Raw genomic sequence first — 19680 nt, forward strand, 5'->3', positions numbered from 1 at the left:
TTTACTATTAACAAGTACGCGCAACTTTAAACCCAAACATCTTGGAAACTGTACAACGTTTTTGGAATGACACTAAATATACACGGTGTCCTATTTAAAATAATGGAGTTATGTGACTTTGAACCATCACAGAGCATTTTCCTGCAGAAAATCAGAACAATTAAAACTGTCAATATCTCAAAAACCGTGTGTACACTTTCAGTACAGCCCAAAATATACAGGGTGTTTAAGTAGCTAAAAACACAACTTTAGATTAGGATAATTAATAATAATATTGCACGTGCAATTTCCGTGCGAATTGAATAAAACAGCATCGATAGGGGCTAGAGTAGTACCCACAGGTACGTATAATAAATATGACGTATGGTCATCGTAAATTCCAAGCAGAAATAAAAGAAAATGACCGGTTACGCACGACAGGGTACTTCGTAAAGCACTCGATGCTCCACCAGGTACTATCTCGATATTATTTTATATGCCTGTGGTGGTACCAGCCTTTTTAATCAATCGGTCACTTTTTGTTGTTGAAAATACCAGAAATTAAAAATTCTAAGAGCACTCACTTTTTGTTTTTTACAAATAATACAAAAAAAAACGTATTATTTTACCCTCTTACCTAAAAAACTAGGATTATGACTTTATTTCAGAACAAACACAATGTAAATGTATGATGATAAAGTGTCCTACGTAAACAAACTAACCTCAAAATAGGCACTCCAATTAAATGTCTAAAACAGCTGAATTAAACTTTTGGAAGGGCAAACACGGCCATTAAAACGCTTTCTTATGACTACTGATAGAGTTTTTTGCTTAAATTTAGCGATTTTCTAAAGACCTTCAGTCAGATATTTCGTAAAATTCATAGGAAAGTGTGTTTTAATGGCCCTGTTTGCCCTTCCAATCAGCTGTTTTTGACATTTCATTGGAAGTCGGAAAATATCCGTTTTTTAAATTTACTGGAAATTTACCTCATGTTCTGGAAAAATCAATCAATCTCAATTTTCTGGAAAAATTATCATTTCAGGCCCGTTCAAACTGCAACGTCGCAATTGAAGTTGAAAGTTGCCAAAAATGTCAATTACTTTGACATTTGACATTTAACATTGGCTTTGTAGGTTTTGTTTTGTGTTGTGTCGGGTTGTGTTTTATTCTTCAAATATTCAAAATAAAGGAAAACTTTGTCCTTCCCCTGTATTCTGCAACTAGTCCGTGTAGCCGGGACATAAAATTAACGCAAGAAATAAGAACCAGGATCGAAGGATTACTAAATAAGAAACCAGTACGGTGAGTGTCTTTTAACTGGCTTTCAGTAGACCATTTTTTTTAGTTCAGACTATTGAATTTTGTTCCAACTAGTTCTATTTTAAAGATAAACCGTTCAGAATTTGTCCTGTGATGCGACAATGCTTATTGAGACGATAAAACTGATGATCCAATCCTGAATGCTCTAGTAGTGAATTGTTACTGTTTTGACTGTGAGTTTCTTAAAGAACATGTTACAGCCAAAATATCAATACAGTCAACTTTAAATAAACTATAAAAAGCTTACAAACTATTTACAAATATGCAATAGGTGGGTTATGGTCCGAAAACCCCAGCATAATTCACATCAAAAATAGTTTTGCCTGTGCGACACTAGATGGCACTGAGATAGTTTTTGTGTTTCAGTTAAGGCGCATTTTTTCTTGTGTTTTGTAATTCCAACCTCAAAATAAATCTGCCTGTTTAGTCCTACTAAACGTTAAAAAAACAATAACACAGAGCAGTAACAGTGATAATCATAATAATAAGCAAGTATTATACCTCTGTGTTGTAATATTTTAGCAAAACAACAAAGAATGACCCTTTTTACGCCATAATAGTGCCAAACCTAACATGTAGAGAGCTCACATCACATCCACATTGGAACTGAATGGAAAGGCCAAAAGTTATATCCTTTTAAAGGCAAACAACACCAAATAAGTGAGATTTAACAAACCAATAAAGGACTGCATTGATGATAGTGAATAAGGTTGGTACTTAGCAAAAACAGTACAGGATTGCTCGATCGGCCGATTTTGTTTCCCGGCGGCGAATGAATTCTGACGTCACAGTGGGCCTTCGGGTGCACAATACGCTAAATATTCGCCCGAGATGCTATGTACGAGATCATGTTCGTGAATGATCGACTGCAATCGCGCATCGCGCAAAACAATCGCGCAAACGCGAGAGACCCATGGTGACGTAAAAATCGTCACCGGCCCGAGCCGATACCGGCAAGATTGCGCTTATGGGATTAAGCACTCCTGTACTGTTTACCGTCCTTGGGTACTTAGTTGAATGTATGACTTAAAACCAGATATGATAAACCAATGCGTTTGTTTGCCTATGTTTTGCCAAAATTTAACAACATTGGAGGATATTTTTGTATTAAAAGGCCTGTCACTGTAATTGTTTTTGTTTACTTTGAAATGTGAGGTTAGATTGTAACCGCAGATCCTTAAACAAATAGACAGATTATCCAAATGAATGGAAATAAATTAGGAATAATCCAACAACAAAATGAATTTGATGGAGGGTATTGGATACTTGGCGTTTGGCAACAGCGCGCTGAAAACATGGCCTACTTGATATTTTTTTCATTTTCTGTCTTTGTCCCGTGCATGCAATTATCTACGTTTCTCTGTCCGTGACATTACTGCATCTCCTTTAATGCACTCTAATAATAATTGAAGCATAAAGTGATTAATCAGCATAAATTAATTGGATAAAGTCAAGATAGTTCCTCTAATGGCGGTTTTATTAATGTCCCAACCGAATAGGCGAATAATACGCTTCGTTTCGTCCCGATATTTATTAAAATAAAGTACGGACAGTGTATGTGCATGTCACATCTGCAAATATGCCTCGTTCGCTATCTCTGACTATCTAACCGTGGAAAAGGCGTTACAATCATCTCATTAACAGTTTTAGGTCTGAAGACACCACCAGATGTACTTTTATATCTCGATGGTACGCTGCAACCAAACTGTCAGTTTTCCCAATGTCCATAGACGTATAAAGGGAAGAAGCCCAATTGTGCAACAAACTGGAACAGATGGTCAAAACAGAGAAGTTACCATTTAGTGGGCGAATCAAGGGTAAGTACATTCTAAACTAATAATGTGACGTAATAATTGTCGTTCCTTTTCTATTACATGTAAACTGACTGAGATTGATTTACAAATTTTTAAATAATTCGTTCGGTCCTGTCATAATGCCACGTTCAAAATAACTCAGCGTCCGTAATTTCTGTGATACGTCATCTGATCAACACATGTAAAAAACAAACTAGTGTCACGTGACAAAAGTGCACTTTTCTGAATTTTTTTGACGTTTCCTTTTCCTGCTGTAATTTGAATTTCTTGATTTAGTTTTTCTTTTGTGTTGTCGTATTTGTAATTTCGATATTGAATATAGAATTACTTACGTTTTGTGTAATTTTGACAGCAGAATCTTGTTCTCAAGGCCTACATTTACCGTACTAAGTTTTAATTGAATAGTACCAAAATGGCGGCGGTTAAGAAAGCTAATGAATGGTACTATCACGTGACGTTGACCGGACCGGGTTAAGTTGTACTGTTTGGCCGCTAGTGGGTGTCAAAGTTGATTATTTATTTTCAAATAAAATACATAAGTGAATTTTACAGTTAATGTCGTCACACTCGTCACTGCCACTTCTTTTGAAACAGAGAGTATTTTTTTATAGTATCTCGATGGTACTCTGCAACCAAACTGTCAGTTTTTTCAATGTCTTTTCAATCCATAGACATATAAACGTTTAAAAGGAACTGGAACTGGACAGATGGTCAAAACTGAGAAGTGCCTTGACCAGTTATTCGAATCAAGTGTATAATCCCCGTAATCTAACCCGATAAGTACAATCTAAACTAATTATGCTATAGTACCCTGTCGGGCATATTGTCCTTGAGTTTTAATGCACTAATTAAAAAAACTTGAAATTAATGGTTGTTTTGTCGTTAATTACTTTACCATCCTGGGAGTTGGAAAGAGATGGATTTAGGTAAGAAAGAAAGTTCCTGACGTTTAGGCAGAAAAAAGCAAGAGCGCTTTCACTTGAGAATGATTATGAGATTTTTTTTTGGTAAAAGTGAAGGTGAAGGTAATAATTACAATTTTTTTGTTCACCAGTTGAGCTATCAAAAACGAGTGGATTACGCAATTATTTTACACTGTACACTTTTATAGCTCGACGGACTTTAGAGCAGGAAAATGGCGTAGTAATTATTTCAATCTGATTAATCAACTAATTTGATTAGTTGCTAAGTTAGTGGAATTAAACTTTTTTTTTTGACGGCCTCGTATATACTACGCTAATTACTCTAGGCGTTCATTTGCCAGCAGGAAACGAGTGCGATGATATTGTGTTACCGTGTGTCCGGATCGGTTATTAGAGGCGACTTTTTGCTTTTAAGATTCACTGCAAATAAATTAAGGTTTGTAGATAACCAGCAGGAAATATGGTGTTATAATTGCAGAAATAAGTTAAATGCCTCGTCTAACTTAACTGAATATGTATAGTTTATTATATTATTAAAGAAAAATACATTAGATTTTCTTAACAAATGATATTTCTTGCTATATGCAACCCTACTTACATTTTGTGTATGTGGGGTTGCCTCCTACGTGCATAAATACTAGAGCTGGGCTATATCAATTGCTTAAATAGGGCTGTGCCGTTCTTACTCAATTTCCAGTTTTGATTGTTTTTGCTAAAAAAAAAATGTTCAATTTAGTTTATTATTAGTGCTTGCAATTCAGCTGTTAACTTAGACAATAAATATTTCAATAAACATTTACCAGGTATTTTTATATTTTCGTTGAAAACTTGACCATCAAATCAATTATATTGGCATCAGTTTACAATTGCATCATAACTGGTTTTGGCTTAAATGCCACAGGTTGACTAATAATAATAATGATTGACTGATGGTTTGGTCAAGACTTACTTCAGAAACTTTTACATAACTGGTAGTGGTTAAATTAATCCACAAAACTAGGTTTTTTTATTGTGTACGTATAAACAATCTAACATGGTAATTAATTGGCACTACCAGTAAATGTACAGTTTTCAGGTACCATTGTTTGCTTTACTGGAACCGTAATAAAATGGTACACGCAAACAGCTTTCGGCAGGAATTTAACGGTTATCGATAACAATGAAACATTCGATGCAAACTGGGCCTAAGTGCTTCAGGCAAATTTAACTACCAGAGGCGGTCCATATGATTCACGGTTAGAAATTCACTAAAAACAAAAATGATCCGCCACTGTTGATGGTTACAGAGAGTAACTCACCTGAATGTTGTTTATCACGTTAATTTTCGAGTGGTTGTGAAATCGCAAACCGTGTAAAGTTTGGTTTGTTTTCCATTGAAAAACCATTTTTTTTTTCAATTCAATAAACTGGAACGCCGTAAAATGTTAACAGTAAACTATCTTAAATCCATCCCGTTCTCACGAACTCGCTTTGCTGTTAAATGCCACGACTTTGTTAATTATCGCTTCCTACATCTGAGCCGCCATGTTTGCAGAAAAAATCCGGCTTAAACCTTTTTTCTCAACAATAATCTAATGTCAATGGCTTATGTGGTAATCCGGTCCGGTTTTTGCCTGTCAAATAACACCAATCCGTCAAAACTAGGTCTAAATAGAAAAAAGTTTATAAATAGGTTTCTGACCTAATTGATCATCGAACTCTCCAAAGTATACCAGAATGTTTAATGTGAATTTAACTACGTTTCAGCTTTAAAGAGGTTAACAGGTTATCGTAATCATCTTTTTGCCAAATTCCACCATTTGTACACAGCATTATTTAATTTTCTCTGACCTTTAAGGCTCAGTTTCACTAAACCAAGTTATCAAGAAAGGTAAATGATGGTGGCAACGCCTAGATTATAATATACAGGTTGAGCAAACAAATTATACAACTTTGACCCCCTCTAGCGGCTAAACGCCTTAAGTTGGAGGTGGCTCTTCAACGTCACGTGATCTCCGGATGTCTGTACTAAAAGTTTCAAACAATCAACTTATTCAGGATTTAGTGGTATGATGCACCAAATAATGTTAGTTAATTGACTGGTTGGCATTTTAGTGTAAACGTCCGCCATATTGGTACCACCTTAAGAAAATTATTCCTACATACTAATTTTGACCTCAGAAATACGATTCCGGTGTCAGAATAGCTTTAGATATTACTGTTTTTCTAGTAACTTTCAAAATTTTCAAATTTTTAGGCACTTTTCAAGGTGTGGGTCAATACTGCCTTTTGACAGTTGCCGTGTGACTATCCAAAAAGAATAGTATACCAGTATCACGTGATGGCTGTGACAGACGTCAAAATTTACTCAACCAAAACCTAGAGCTGTGTAAATAAGTATACCGTATAAGAATACATATGGTTCGACACAAGACAGATTTTACAGCTTCATGATACATAACTTGACAGTTAATGGTAAGTAAATGTGACTTTTGTCATAAACGTCAAAACTGTCATGCGTTGTCCAATTAGGGCATGAAGCTTTAAAAATTACAGTATGGAACAGTTTTCGTTTGACAGGAAATGCGTTTCAAAGCTTTATGATATCTAATTTGACAGTTGACACGTATATATGTCAAAAGTTTAACAAGACGTGGCAATAAATGTCAAAACTGTCAAGCTTTGTCCAGTCTGGGCATGCAGTTCTAAAAAACACAATTGATTGTCTAATTAAATGATGTTCTAGTATCTGATGACAGTTGCTACAAACGTCAAAACTGTCAAATTTTGCTGAAGCTGAGTCTTTAAGAGTCACATTTTAAAACAGTTTTTTTTACAGTATTTGAGTCAAAACGTCAAATTATCGCAGTGGTCACGTCACTGTCTAAGCAAATGAGGTTCTGGTGTCACGTGATAGCTGTCACAAAAGTCAAGCTTTGCCTAAACCAGACATAAAGGTGTAAAAAAGGTAAGTTTGAGTCAAATTAAACAAAAAAGTTGTCATTTTCGAGATAAAAAATTCAAAAAGTTTTGTTTAAATGATGATGACGTGCAACCCTACTTTTACCAAACAGCCCTTACATCCGGCAGGTTTCAAAGTTGTCAAACACTCTAATTAAACAGAAGATAAAGATCTGGTTACGTGCAAATAACGAAAATTCGTTGGTGAAAAAATTGCGCAACCTTTAAATTGCATTACTACCAATTAAGCAATTTAATTGGACTGAATTGTATTCATTTTACCGATTTTTCAGCCAAAACCAAGTGGTTGGTATTGATTTGGTTGTCTATTATATTTAGTTGGGCCGGTCCCCTGTAGATTTCGCCTTCGAAAAACCACAACCATTCCGGGTCTGGTTCACTTCTTGCATGACCATGCATGCCTATTTTCGTTCATATTGTGGGTGTGTGTCTTTATATTGGGTTGATGTAATATTTTGCGTGCTTTGACAAAAAAACCAACTGGTTTCCATATAGTGTTTGTACAAGTTTGTAAAGTAGCAATTATTAGCCGGGCAGAAAGTGGAACAAACGTTAAATGAATTGCCCAGTTTTTTTGCTGGCAAACACAATATGAAATATTAAATACACGGCAGCTGGACCATTACGTTTATATGGCTTTTAAATAATACGTTATTAACTTTTTTTATTCAAGCGATAACCTGAATTTTATTATAAATTATTAGAGTTCCTAGTTTGCTGTTTAAGACAAACTGTATTTAGCGTTGGGGTACTATTTTACGACACGTAATACAGGATTTATACTTAATAAACCCCAAAATGTGTGTCAATCAGTTCAATTGACCTCTTTTCTGTTTAATTAAATTGTATATGTGCAAGTAATTGCACATGTTCGACAATTGGTCATTCTGCAATTTACATACTTACAGTGTGTGTGTGTTTCGTAAAGTTGTCTGCACTAAAAGTGCTGAAATGTGGGTTACCCAGTCTCTTCGAATGCTAATTAACTATGATAAATACACCTGACCAGATTAATGAATAAAATGTTGGTTGTTTCCTCTAAGACCTATTTTTTGTTCTTTTTGTGGCTGTTTTTCCTAACTAAAACAGGATTTTTCGAACGTAACACTTGCTGCATTAGATTGGCAATCTTGCAGTAAATCACTGTTACCGATATGCTTATTGATCTAGAAAAATAACAATAATTATTGAGGAAATTGTATCATACTGGTACTGCGGTACCAGCTGTTGTTTTTTAACGGTTTAGGTGGCACCTGCTTCAGGTCAGGCCATTTGCACAAAAATCCAGAAATGGAATGTATAATAAGCTAAAGTAATTGTAGAATATTTAAACTGAACTGTTTGAAATGGAACACCCTGTGTAATTCTTCAATTTCAGTCAACCCGTTAAACACCAATCTCTTAACCTAACTTTTACGAATATATTAAACTGATTACTTATGTAACAATAAAGTAGGTTAATAATAAGATCAAGCACTTTCCAAAATTACAACTAAATCATAATGATTTGCGGAGAATAATTGCATTTGGTCTCATAACAATCTGAAAGCAATAATTTAAAATACTTATTTAACTTCAGAGTAATTCAGCTCTAAACTGTATTAGTAAATAATTTCTTTAGAATCCTTTCGTTAATTTTATTTTAAGACAAAATCTGTAGTTTAATGCATGTCCAAGCTTGTTAAAAAAATTACAAAGCAACTGCTTTTAAAAATAATACCCCACGTTATATGCAACCCTACTTACACTTAGTGGTATGTAGGGTTGCCGGTCTCAGCCTCCTACGTACGTAGAGCTGGGCCATTTATTTTTCTAAATAATTTATACTCCAATATTGTATTACTTTAAAGTGTTTTGGTATTCGTGTCAACTCTTCTTGTTATAAGCGAAAAAATAAACCAACACTGCGGTTTGTAAATATAAGAACAAATATCAATTGTCTTGCCTTATTTAATTTATTATTTCGCAATAATTCATAACTGTTTCGAGAGTAATATTATATTGGTTGAATGTAGGTCGATTTGGTCTTTCTACAGACAATTTCCTTCCTGAATTATGCTGGTATTTAAATTGAACGACACAATTCACTTTGATATTTTTCAAAACTTCCTAGGCTGGCACTTCCTGTCATCAATAGGTGAATACCCTATAATATTGTAATTTGCATAAACAGCTATTGTCGTAGATATGGTTATCTAATATAAAAGCATTTTTTGTTGCTGTTACACCAGAATGTTTTTGCCTTTACATTCCTGGAGACTGGAATGGTGCAATGGTACCACTTTAACAAAAAAACACACTATTATAACCTGAAGGTAACGAAAAATGCTAATTAACTTCTTAATAGGCGCAGGTTCAGCGACCTTCACCCAAAACAATGGAAAAACTTGCTCGTTACTCAATTCTGTATTATAATAATTACACTGGGACATTTTGGGTAAACTGATCTTTAATGGTATAAAAGTCAGAGAAGTGAAAACTCAATTTTAAATCGATTTGGACATCAAAAAGCTAAATTAAGGACAAGAGGAAACTCGTTGCTCAACACGCAAATTTTTTAATGTGTGAGAAACGAAATTGTTTGATTTTTTTTTTCCATCAGCTTTCCCCTGATGGAAACGTAAAAGAAAATGATTGTTTATAGGTACTGAACTTGTTTAAAAACTTGAAATAGTCACGAATTTCGAAATAATCAAAAAGCTGTTTTGTCTATCAATAATTATTATCAAACCTATTTCCGAGAACATTCGGCAACATGGCATCAGTGTGTTTTTAAGTTTAGCAAAAGACAGAAACATATTGATTGACGTTGACATTTTGGTTGGTTTTTCGGATTTAAACGCGTCTCGTGACTGTTTTTGCAGTTTTAAGGCATTATCACATAATAAAAGCATTGTGAGGTGTTTTGTATGCAAAAAGGCATTTTTTGGTGTAAAAAAATTATCGGCGGAAATTCAGATGGACAAATTGATAATCCATGAACCTTACATACAAGTGAATAAGGGTTAAAATGGCAAAACACCATATGCGCACATTTTAGTATTCACTTAAGAGTTTCTAACCACCAACAACACTGTTTCTGTTTGGTTGGAGACAAAGCACAAACTTGTAGAACAAAATAAGGCGATTCTCCGTTAAAAGCGATAATTAGCGACTTTTTCAGCACAAACTTGCATTCCTCAGTACTTTTCTATTCCACGAAATGTCAAGGCATTTCAACTGAATAAGGAGGTGCTGGTTTCAGACCGATATAGAGTTTTGTAACAGTACTTTTTCTCAATCAGCCAAATTTCACTCGCACAAAGATCACGAGAATAGATAATTTTGTGTTTGCTTAACTTTTAGTCAAAAGTAACGGTGAAAATCGTTAACTGTAATTTTTCGCTGGTTAATTTTCTTCGGAAGAAAGTCACTGAATCGTACACTTTAAAGTGCCAGAGTTTGTTTTTTGCAACTAGACAGGCCAGGGCTAACTGGCTTTTAAGGCGCCATGTTGCCAAAACCTTGACTTTTATACCGGTTTGGGATTTATTATTGTTCTCTTAATTAAACCTTAATCCGGTCTTATTTTAAATACTACAGTACGAAGAATTTTGATTGGTGCAAAAACGGCTTTAGTAAAATGAGTTGACAAAAAAACGGTTCTATTTAGATTATAAAAGTGAAAGTTATAAGGCAAAAATCAAGGACCGCAATTTTTTTTATTAATATTCGCCTCGCATTGTTGCCGTTAAAATGTATCAAAAATACTTTCAGTTTTGTTTATCGTACCGCTTTTACGGTGTTGCTAATTTTATGTCAGTTCATGCGTTAAGCGATTATAACACCGGCCATTTTAGGTAATGGCGACCGACGCCTTAATATCAATCACTATAATATGCTATTCCTTTCTATTCCTTAAGAGACAAGTTTTAACCAACATTTGCTATAGTAGTAACAATCAAAATTGACTATTAACTTGTCATGTTTCACCAACTTTTGTACGTATTAATTTACTTAAACTGAACAGTTTTTCCAATTGTGATCCCATGAGAAATCAAACTGATAATTAATAACTGTCAGTTATCTAATTGGGTGTATTTTTAGCTGAGGCAATAATAAGCTCTCATGCAAATTATCAACCGTTATAAAAGCGTCAATAACTAGAAATCGAACTTTTCTGTCGCAATTTGCTTCTCTAATTAGAAAAAATATCGAATTCCAACCAAGGCAACCTATTTACATTGGAATTTTCAGCAATATATCTCGTAGTTAGCGATTGTGCGCTAAAACTCGACTGTCCCGGTTATACGAGCAAATATTTGCAAAACAACTTTTTGCGCCACACTGAATTTAAAACTCACGCAAAAATCAGCATTAAAAGTCTCTTGGACAATCGTAAATTTTCAATTTACGACAAACAGTTAAACGTTATACAAAAGAACAAACAATTAGAGATAAGGCAGGAACACCGTGTATATTCACCTACTTTCAGGTTAGATTACACGCTATATGCAACCCTACTTACAATTTGTGGTATGTAGGGTTGCCTGTCTCGTCTTTCTACGTGCTGAGCCATATTTAAATAGGGCTGGGACGTTCTTACTCAGTTGAGTCTGGTAATTAAAGCTTTGACGCCGCTTTTATCCCTGACTGTTCCAAATCATGTAGTGTTTTTTCAGGTTATTGGATAGAAAATTTAATGAGGATTCCAAAAATGTGCTTAAAACAGTCAATTTCTTACTCCAAGTGGGTTTTACAGGCAATTTTGTCCCTGACTGTCGTTTCAAACTGTGTTTTGGCAGTTCAATTTTTGACACAACTTTTCTCCGTGATTGTACTAAATTTTGTACAGTTTTTTCAAGTTATTGGATAGGAAATTTAATGAGGATTCCAGAAATGTGCTTAAAACAGTCATTTTCTCAATCCAAACGAGTTTTACAAGCGATTTTGTCCCTAACTGTCCTTTCAAACTGTGTTACTGGCAGTTCAAACTTTGACACCGCTTTTCTACCTGACTGTATCAAATCTTGTAGTGTTTTTTCATGTTATTGGATAGGAAATTTAATAAGGATTCTAAAAATGTGCTTAAAACAGCAATTTTCTTAGTCCAAATGGGTTTTACAGGCAATTTTGTCCCTGACTGTCCTTTTAAGCTGTGTTTTTGGCAAATCAAACTTTGACACCGACTGTACCAAATATAATAGTATTTTTTTTATGTAATTTCACAGAAAATTTAATGGGAATTCTAAAAATGTGCTTAAAACACGTTACAAGCCTAGCTAAAATATGCTCTAAAACCAAATTTGCCTTAAATAGTCAAATTTGAAAAACGAGACGTATTTCTGAGATGTATGATAATTATTTTGACAATTATCACGTGACCGTCTAGTTAAATAGTGTTCTAGAACCATGTGACAACTGTCACTAAAATCAAAACTGTCAAGCTGTGCTTAAAAGTTGTAAAAATCAGCATTTAGCTTTCTTGCATTACTCATCCTTGGTATGATTCATACAAGTAATTTTCATATAACAGTGATTTTAGTGTTTTATCCCTGAATTATTATTACATACTACAAAAAGCTGTTTTTAAATAGATTGACAGTCAAACAAAACATACTTGTCATTTGTCAGTTGACTAGTGAGCCTATGAACTCACACTCGACTAAACTGGATTGGACTGATGGCTTATATGATCAAACGTCATAGAGGTGCGTGTGTAATATTAATCAATTGCATAATAATGCATGTTTATGCGTTTCTTTAGGTGCAAAATGCCACAAAAAGGTCAATCGTTATGGAGTAATAGATAATTGTAACTAATACCGTTATAAACGCTGGTGTATGGAAATTCCTATGATTTAATAATCTTTACGAAAATAGTTTTTATGCCCCCCGGGTAACATTTAATGTTGTTTGCGTTGAAAGTGACAAATAGAAATTTACTAGTAAGGCGACAATGCGAAAAAATAGCAATTCAAATAGAAAACTTCAGCGGTTAAAGTGAAAATGATTGATTGGAATTCTATTAGTGAACGGGCGCCGTAATGGAACTCTCTTATCTCGGTTTTTATTTCCACTTTCATATACACGTTTGCAACACCCTGTATATGATTATAATTACAGTGTAGTACAGCCAGAACAGTCATCTATTGTTCAGTGGCGTGACGTAACTGAAACCCATCAATATAAGCAATAAACGGGGCATTTTTGGAAACGTTAAAGGTTATTAGGTCGCTTGGTATATTTGCATGTGGGTGAGAGGTTTCATTTAATGCGATCTCTTTTCCTAATATGGAATGTTACCCAATTTAAATCTTCAAAATGGTTGAGGATAAAATCATTTGGAAGGTTCAAAAAGAAGATTTTTGACCTCCATCAGCCATCTTACACTCTAGTACTGACCTTTTAAAGACAGAAAAACCTAATCCAATAATATCCAGGTCCGTACCACCTTAAAAAATTCACCACAACGAAAACAGCCCGCAATTATTATAGGTCAAAATCCTCTAGAAATGAGCGCACACTGGAGAGTATAACAAACGCGTTCTACACGGAGTAACAGTACCACCGTTTTACGATATGCACACGGGTCGCGGTACCGCCACTATCGTACCTTCACCGCGGAATGAAGAAAGAAGAAAGCCCGCGGTACGACTCGGCGATCACGTGACGTTTTAGCGATCTTCAGAAGACTCTGCAAGAGAGAGAGTCCGACGACCGGACATCCTTTTCGGTACTACCGCCGTGATGTTCCATTGTTTCAGAACCATCTCCCGTGACTGTATACATTTTATTAACTTGATGAAATTCATTGTTGTGTAATAATTCTACTCACGAAACGGTTTTGGCGTTTGGGTTTTCATTTTTACTTGTAATCTATGTTAAATTCTTGACATTTGGTGTAGTAAGTTTTTATACAGAAGTGGCAATATTACCTCTAGGAAAATAGGCACTGACTCAGTTTACCATCTGTTTTGTATTTTCTTTCCCAAACTTACTAATTTAAATAAATCTTAGTTCTAACTTGGTTTAAACGTAATAGCGCATTCACCATCTATCAGGAATTTATATGTATAAACCGAAAACCTCACTTAATTACTATTTTAACAAAAGAAAAACCAATTTTCTAGAGAAAGGAAGCTTCAAGACTAGAGAGTTTGCTAAAGGACAGTTTTATGGACAAGAAACTTGTTAAAACATTTAAATTAATTGTATTATTTAAGTTGGGACTTTATCTTACCCATCCCTATTCAAATTACTGACCGCATTCGTTTTCAAGCTCCGAAGAGCGTTTTTGACGTCACAATGACGTAATTTGACAGTTGGTTAAATCATGCTTTTGCTAAATTACGTCATCGTGACGTCAAAAACGCGCTGCTACTCCACGGAGCTTGAAAACGAATGTGGCCACTGTCGAACGTCAACACTGTCGGAACTGACGTCTGCGCAAAGGACGGCAGCCATTTGCAATTTCTTGTGGAAGACGTGTTGTGTTTAGAACAGGCATTTCGCTGCTTTTTTAATCCAATTTCGGGCATTTTCGGCCCCGCTTTTAACAAATTTAAGGTTTTACTACGTTTTTTGAATGATAGAGGTCGAGCAGTGCTGAAAATGACCCAGTTCCTGCCCCCCAATCTCTTGGCGTTGTTCGCCCCAAGGGATCCCATACCCTACTTGCCCCCGGTGGCTAAATTGCCCCACGAGAAGAAAAGCCGGGGTTATTTGGGTGTGGGGGCGTTTTTGGACGGTTTTGAGGTTAGTAATCCTTTTAGTGTATGGCCACAGGAAGCTGTATTGTTGTATTGTAGTGTAATCGGTTTTTTAGTTTGATTAGGGCTTCTTTACTTACGTTTTGTTGATATGTAGCTATATAGAGGATTTTAGTTTATTAGTTAAGCTAAAGTATCTATTTTTGAAAGTTCACAGTACGTTTGCAAAGATTATATTGCTTTGGCCCCCATTTGTTTTGAAGCTCCATACAGCATGGACCCAAAGGTTGCAGAAGGTTTTTGACGTCACAATGACGTAATTTTGGAAAACCATAATTTGACCAACTGTTAAATTACCTCATTGTGACGTCAAAAACGCTCTGCTCCCTCTAGTGATAGGCATAAATTTTCCTGAGGGATATTTACCAGTAAACAGTCAGGGAGAAAAGCTGTGTCAAAGTTTGAACTGCCAAAAACACAGTTTGAAAGGACAGTCAGAGACAAAACCATCTGTAAAACTTACTTGGAGTGAGAAAATGGCTGTTTTAAGCACATTTTTGGAATCCTCATTAAATTTCCTATCCAAAAACTTGAAAAAATCGTACAAAATTTAGTACAGTCAGGGAGAGAAGCGGTGTCAAAATTGAAACTTCCTGAAACACAGTATAATTTTCCTGGTAAAGTAAAATATTTACTGGTAAATTACCCATCACTAGCTCCATGGAGGGTGAAAACAAATGGGGCCATATTGTGTAGTGTCTCAGAATCAAATAATCCTTTGCAGGATCCCAAAGATACACCACCACCTACTCGAGTAGAAACCAGAGAAGAACGTCTAGAAAGACGACGACGAGAAAAAGCAGAACAAGTTGCCTACAAACTAGAACAACAAATTGCCTTGTGGGATCCAGCTTCAGCTCCTAACAGCACTAGCGATCCCTTTAAAACCCTTTTTGTTGCTAGAATTGTAAGTTTTCTACCCTTAAAGGCACTTTAGGCTTTAGTTGTGTGGTTTTTCCAGAATTATGACACTTCTGAATCAAAATTGCGAAGGGAATTTGAGGTGTACGGTCCTATTCGGAAGGTATTCAATCACTGTTTTGTGTGTTAATTTTGTTTTACACAATTTGTTGCAGATTATCCTGATTCACAATAGTGTAAACGGTAAACCCAGGGGGTATGCTTTTATTGAGTACGAACATGAACGCGATATGCATTGTAAGTATGAACGTTTCAGCTCTTAGCGACTGGTTTTGCGCTCAAAAGTCTCAGCTAATTCCCAGATTTTTCAGCTTTGTTTTATTAATATTTCAGGGAAATAGTTGAGGCTTTTAGTGTTGTTTAGGTAGGCGGAGAATTGCTATCCCAGGGGGGGATATTCCTTGATTTTTATGTAGCCAGCAATCCTAGCTTAAGACTTGAAATTTTACTTGTTTCCACGAAGTATAAATAAGTTTTTTTCTGTTTTTATACAGTTCAAGCTTCAAGCACCTAGTACCAATTCCCGATCTGCTTTTTGCTGGCTATATAGGTTTGTATGTGTGGTAAGAACCCTGCATACAACTCTTTAAAAGAAAAGTAAAAGTTTTGTGCTTTAAAAATCAAAAAAATCGGAAATTACAAAACTTGCTCCATAATTTTGTGTAAAACAATGTTTCAAACCACTTGGAATGTCAAATGGAGCAGGTTTTAATTGGGTGTTAAGCGCTCAGTAAGTACATGCGCACCAGGTAAATCACTATCGGGAGCATCCTGTTCAGCACACCGAATTCCTTTAAAACGATGTTGTCCTTTTTATTAAGACGTTTTCGACGTAAGTAGTTTCGGTAGGTATACTTCACTTATACCTAATTAAAAAAAAATCAAATTATATTGGTAGTGTTACTATGAAATTCTGATCCATGCAGTTTGTTTACTTTAATGGCTCTGACAGTGACTTAAAGGTACCTGTGCGCATTTTTTATTTTTTGGGTAGGTAAATTGAACTGTCTTTTACATAAACATAGCAACATTACCATCAGTCGCTGTGGATCTTTCCAGATAAGCCGTCCGTTTTATCTTTTGAAATGTTCAATTTTTGTTGCCCTTCCGAAAAATCAGTTTTAGTTTGTTGCTTGTAGTCCTGGTAAATTAATAGCAAATTGTTATTACAATATGACGCAGTGGGCCATTGAGCAATTCTAAGTGGTAACAATTTGACTTTTCATTGAGATAATGAAGGTTTGTGAGAGACACAAACATACCAACTTTATAGAAATTAGTTAAAAAGCCTTTAGAACTGTCAAAAGGCTTCCAAATGATTTTCAACTAGTCTAGAAGTTCTCAAAATATTCCAGAAGTATTTGAAACAGTCTTGAAGCTTTCTTATGTTTCTCGAGCAGTTTAGAAGCTTCTAAAAATGTCTAGAATTGTTCAAAAGTTTTCAAATGCCTCTAAAGCAGTCCAGAACCTTCAATATGCTCATTAAACTATTCGAAAAGCTTCCAAATGCTTTCGAAACAGCATAGGAACTTCAAAAATCTTTTAGAACTGTCTAAATGTTTCTAAATGCTCTTCAACTAGTCTAGAAGTTCTAAAAAGATACCAGAAGCTTTCAAAACGTTATAGAAACTTCAAATACTTCTAAAACAATGTCTAAAGGCTTCCAAATGCTCTTCAATTAGCCAAAAAGTCTCAAAAGATTTTAAGAAAGTCTAGAGTTGTTTAAAATCTTTCAAATACTTTTAGAATCGTTAAAGTAGTCGAGAACTATCAATATCTTCGTTAAACTGTTCTAAAACCTTCAAAATGCTTCTGAAATAGTCTAAAAATATTCCGGACCCTTGCAAAAGCTTTTAGAACAGTCTAAAGGCTTTCAAATACTCTTTAACGAGTCCAGAAGATTTTAAAACAGTCTAAAAGCTTCCAAAAGTTTCTAAACCCGTTGAAAAGTTTGCAAATGCTTCTGAAGCCATCCAGAATGTTCAATATGCTCATAAAACTGCTCCTGAAATACTTCAAAAAGATTTCAAGTGTCTAGAAACTTTCAAATGCTTTTGGAACAGTCTAAAAGCTTCCAAATACTTATCAACTAGTCTAAAAGCTCTCCAAAGATTTCAAAAATAGTGTAAAAGTTTTCGTATCCTTCTGAAATAGTTTATAAACTTCAATATGCTCATTAAACTGTCCAAAAATCTTCCAAATAGTCTAAAAGCTTCTAAAACACTATAGAATCTCCGAAATGCTTCTAAACCAGTCTGAAGCTTTCAAATACTCGTCAACTAGTCTAGAAGCTCCCAAAAAGAACTGCTTTGTTGTAAAAAAATATGTTCTCTGCAATATCTGGGGTATTTATAGATCTCAATGAAACTTCCTGTACACTTTTAATAATTTATAATTAATAAAGTCATTAATTATCATTACTAACCAATTTGAAAGCCAGAAAGGAAATTATAACATCAGGAATAATTTTGACGTTACAATCCTCCTTTTCAAGCTGCTGAATTATGTTATTTCTTAATTAATGTAGACTAAACCTTATTTTTCGGATTGGTATTTTTACCGCATCATTCATTCCGTTTGGTACATGTCAATTTGGTTTTCAGCGGCTTACAAACACGCAGACGGTAAGAAAATTGATGGGAAAAGAGTGCTGGTTGACGTGGAACGTGCTAGAACCGTTAAAGGATGGTTACCACGGAGACTTGGTACAAAATATCTGATTTTTGTGTTTAAATGGAAATTATTACACAATTTATTTAGGTGGTGGTTTGGGTGGTACTCGTAGAGGCGGCGCTGACGTTAACATTAAACACTCGGGTCGTGAGGACAATGAGAGAGAAAGAGAAAGGTTTGTTTTGTCCCTCTTGCCTTTTCATTTCATTACCATTAACTGGAAACAGGTACCGATTGGAAAGAGAGAGAGAAGAACGTGGAGTGACAACCAGAGACCGTGAGCGAGATAGAGGTTTTGAGAGACGGCGCTCTCGTTCTAGAGAACGCAGGCGGCGTAGCCGTTCACGTTCCCCTCGTAGAGAGAAACGGCGCAGAAGCAAAGACAAAGTTAGAGAGGACGTGGACGATTTTGAGCCACGATCAAGAGATAAAGACAGAGACAGGTAGAACTAAATTCCAGTACATTGAACAAACTTTTTTTTATAAAATATATTTAGGGAGCGTGACAGAGATAGGAAAAGAAGGCGGTCGCGGTCGCGCGACAAGGATAGAGAACAGCGCAAAAAAGAGAGAAGAGAAAGGCGTGAACGTGAAAAGGGCGATAAAGTGGATTATATCAAAACTGACGACGGTGGAGAAATTCGTATTAAGGAAGAACCCGTTGATGGTGATTATTGTAATTTGTCTGCAATCAGCAGGTTTTAAATATTTTGTTGCAGATTACGATTACGGGTATTCAACGGCATCGCAGGCTTATGACCAAGCAAATGTCAAGTACGAAGAGGAAGACGAGCAAAAGTATCAGCCGGAAAAAGATCATTCGTCCAACGGTGCTAGGAATTATGACGATTATGAGGATGGGGAGGCCTATTAGGTAGTAGGCCAAATTTTTTTCAGATTTGTCTTGTATGTAAAACACGTGTATTGTGTAATTTTTAGGAGCAGTTTGTTAAAAAATTGCATTATAGAACGATTTGCTTATCTTTATCATAACTTCTAGTTGATACAAAATATAACAATCAAGTTATTGTAGTAGGAATTAAAATTGATTTAAAACTACTCACAACTGTATTTTTTTTCCCTACTAACATGATAAACATAACTCAATATGGTTTATAGTGGATTATTTCCTTCCTATCAATTTTGACCAATCGCTATCAAGGATTAGTATAACAAATGTAAATTTTAAGTGGAAAAATCACTTAACAACTGTCAACTTAGCTGTCAGCAGTTTTTCCCGAAAAAAATTCGAAAAAATTGCACACTCCTCACAGCAACATAGAATAGTGTTAGGTTAGTTAAGGTTTCTGTCTAAACCTTGGTTAATAATAAAAT

The 19680-nt window shown here is 35.2% G+C and overlaps 2 protein-coding genes and 1 long non-coding RNA gene across 4 annotated transcripts in view; 2 read left to right on the forward strand and 1 right to left on the reverse strand.

The window, feature by feature from the left end:
- Nucleotides 1-13754, reverse strand: part of RhoGEF64C (Rho guanine nucleotide exchange factor at 64C) — a 37830-nt gene extending 24076 nt beyond the window's left edge. For both annotated transcript variants that reach the window (XM_081988132.1, XM_081988131.1), the window contains exon 1: nt 13385-13754. The gene's annotated coding sequence lies outside the window, so the exon portion shown is untranslated. The remainder of the gene's footprint in view (nt 1-13384) is intronic.
- On the forward strand, nt 1102-3984 carry LOC145734656 (uncharacterized). Its single transcript, XR_014179472.1, has 4 exons — nt 1102-1284; nt 1825-2011; nt 2947-3119; nt 3788-3984. It is a non-coding gene; the product is annotated as an uncharacterized LOC145734656 (long non-coding RNA).
- A 678-nt stretch (nt 13755-14432) lies between the features above and the next one.
- Nucleotides 14433-19404, forward strand: snRNP-U1-70K (small ribonucleoprotein particle U1 subunit 70K). The gene is made up of 9 exons (XM_081988146.1): nt 14433-14737; nt 15476-15658; nt 15713-15775; nt 15828-15909; nt 18276-18377; nt 18433-18520; nt 18573-18788; nt 18843-19012; nt 19065-19404. The coding sequence occupies exons 1-9, from the start codon at nt 14594-14596 to the stop codon at nt 19217-19219; spliced, it is 1203 nt and encodes a 400-aa protein (XP_081844272.1). The 5' UTR covers nt 14433-14593; the 3' UTR covers nt 19220-19404.
- The last annotated feature ends 276 nt before the right edge of the window (nt 19405-19680 follow it).

Source organism: Ips typographus, linkage group LG10 (assembly GCF_016097725.1).
Source record: "Ips typographus isolate SLU linkage group LG10, UJ_Ityp_2.0, whole genome shotgun sequence".
In the NCBI taxonomy this organism is placed as follows: Eukaryota; Metazoa; Arthropoda; class Insecta; order Coleoptera; family Curculionidae; genus Ips; species Ips typographus.

What these genes read in the sequence shown, in the direction of transcription:
- snRNP-U1-70K (XM_081988146.1), top strand. Translation starts at nt 14,594, where the DNA reads ATGACCCAGTTCCTGCCCCCCAATCTCTTGGCGTTGTTCGCCCCAAGG. An exon ending in TGTACGGTCCTATTCGGAAG is followed by an intron (nt 15,776 to 15,827) that starts GTATTCAATCAC and finishes AATTTGTTGCAG; the next exon opens with ATTATCCTGATTCACAATAG. An exon ending in ACATGAACGCGATATGCATT is followed by an intron (nt 15,910 to 18,275) that starts GTAAGTATGAAC and finishes TTTGGTTTTCAG; the next exon opens with CGGCTTACAAACACGCAGAC.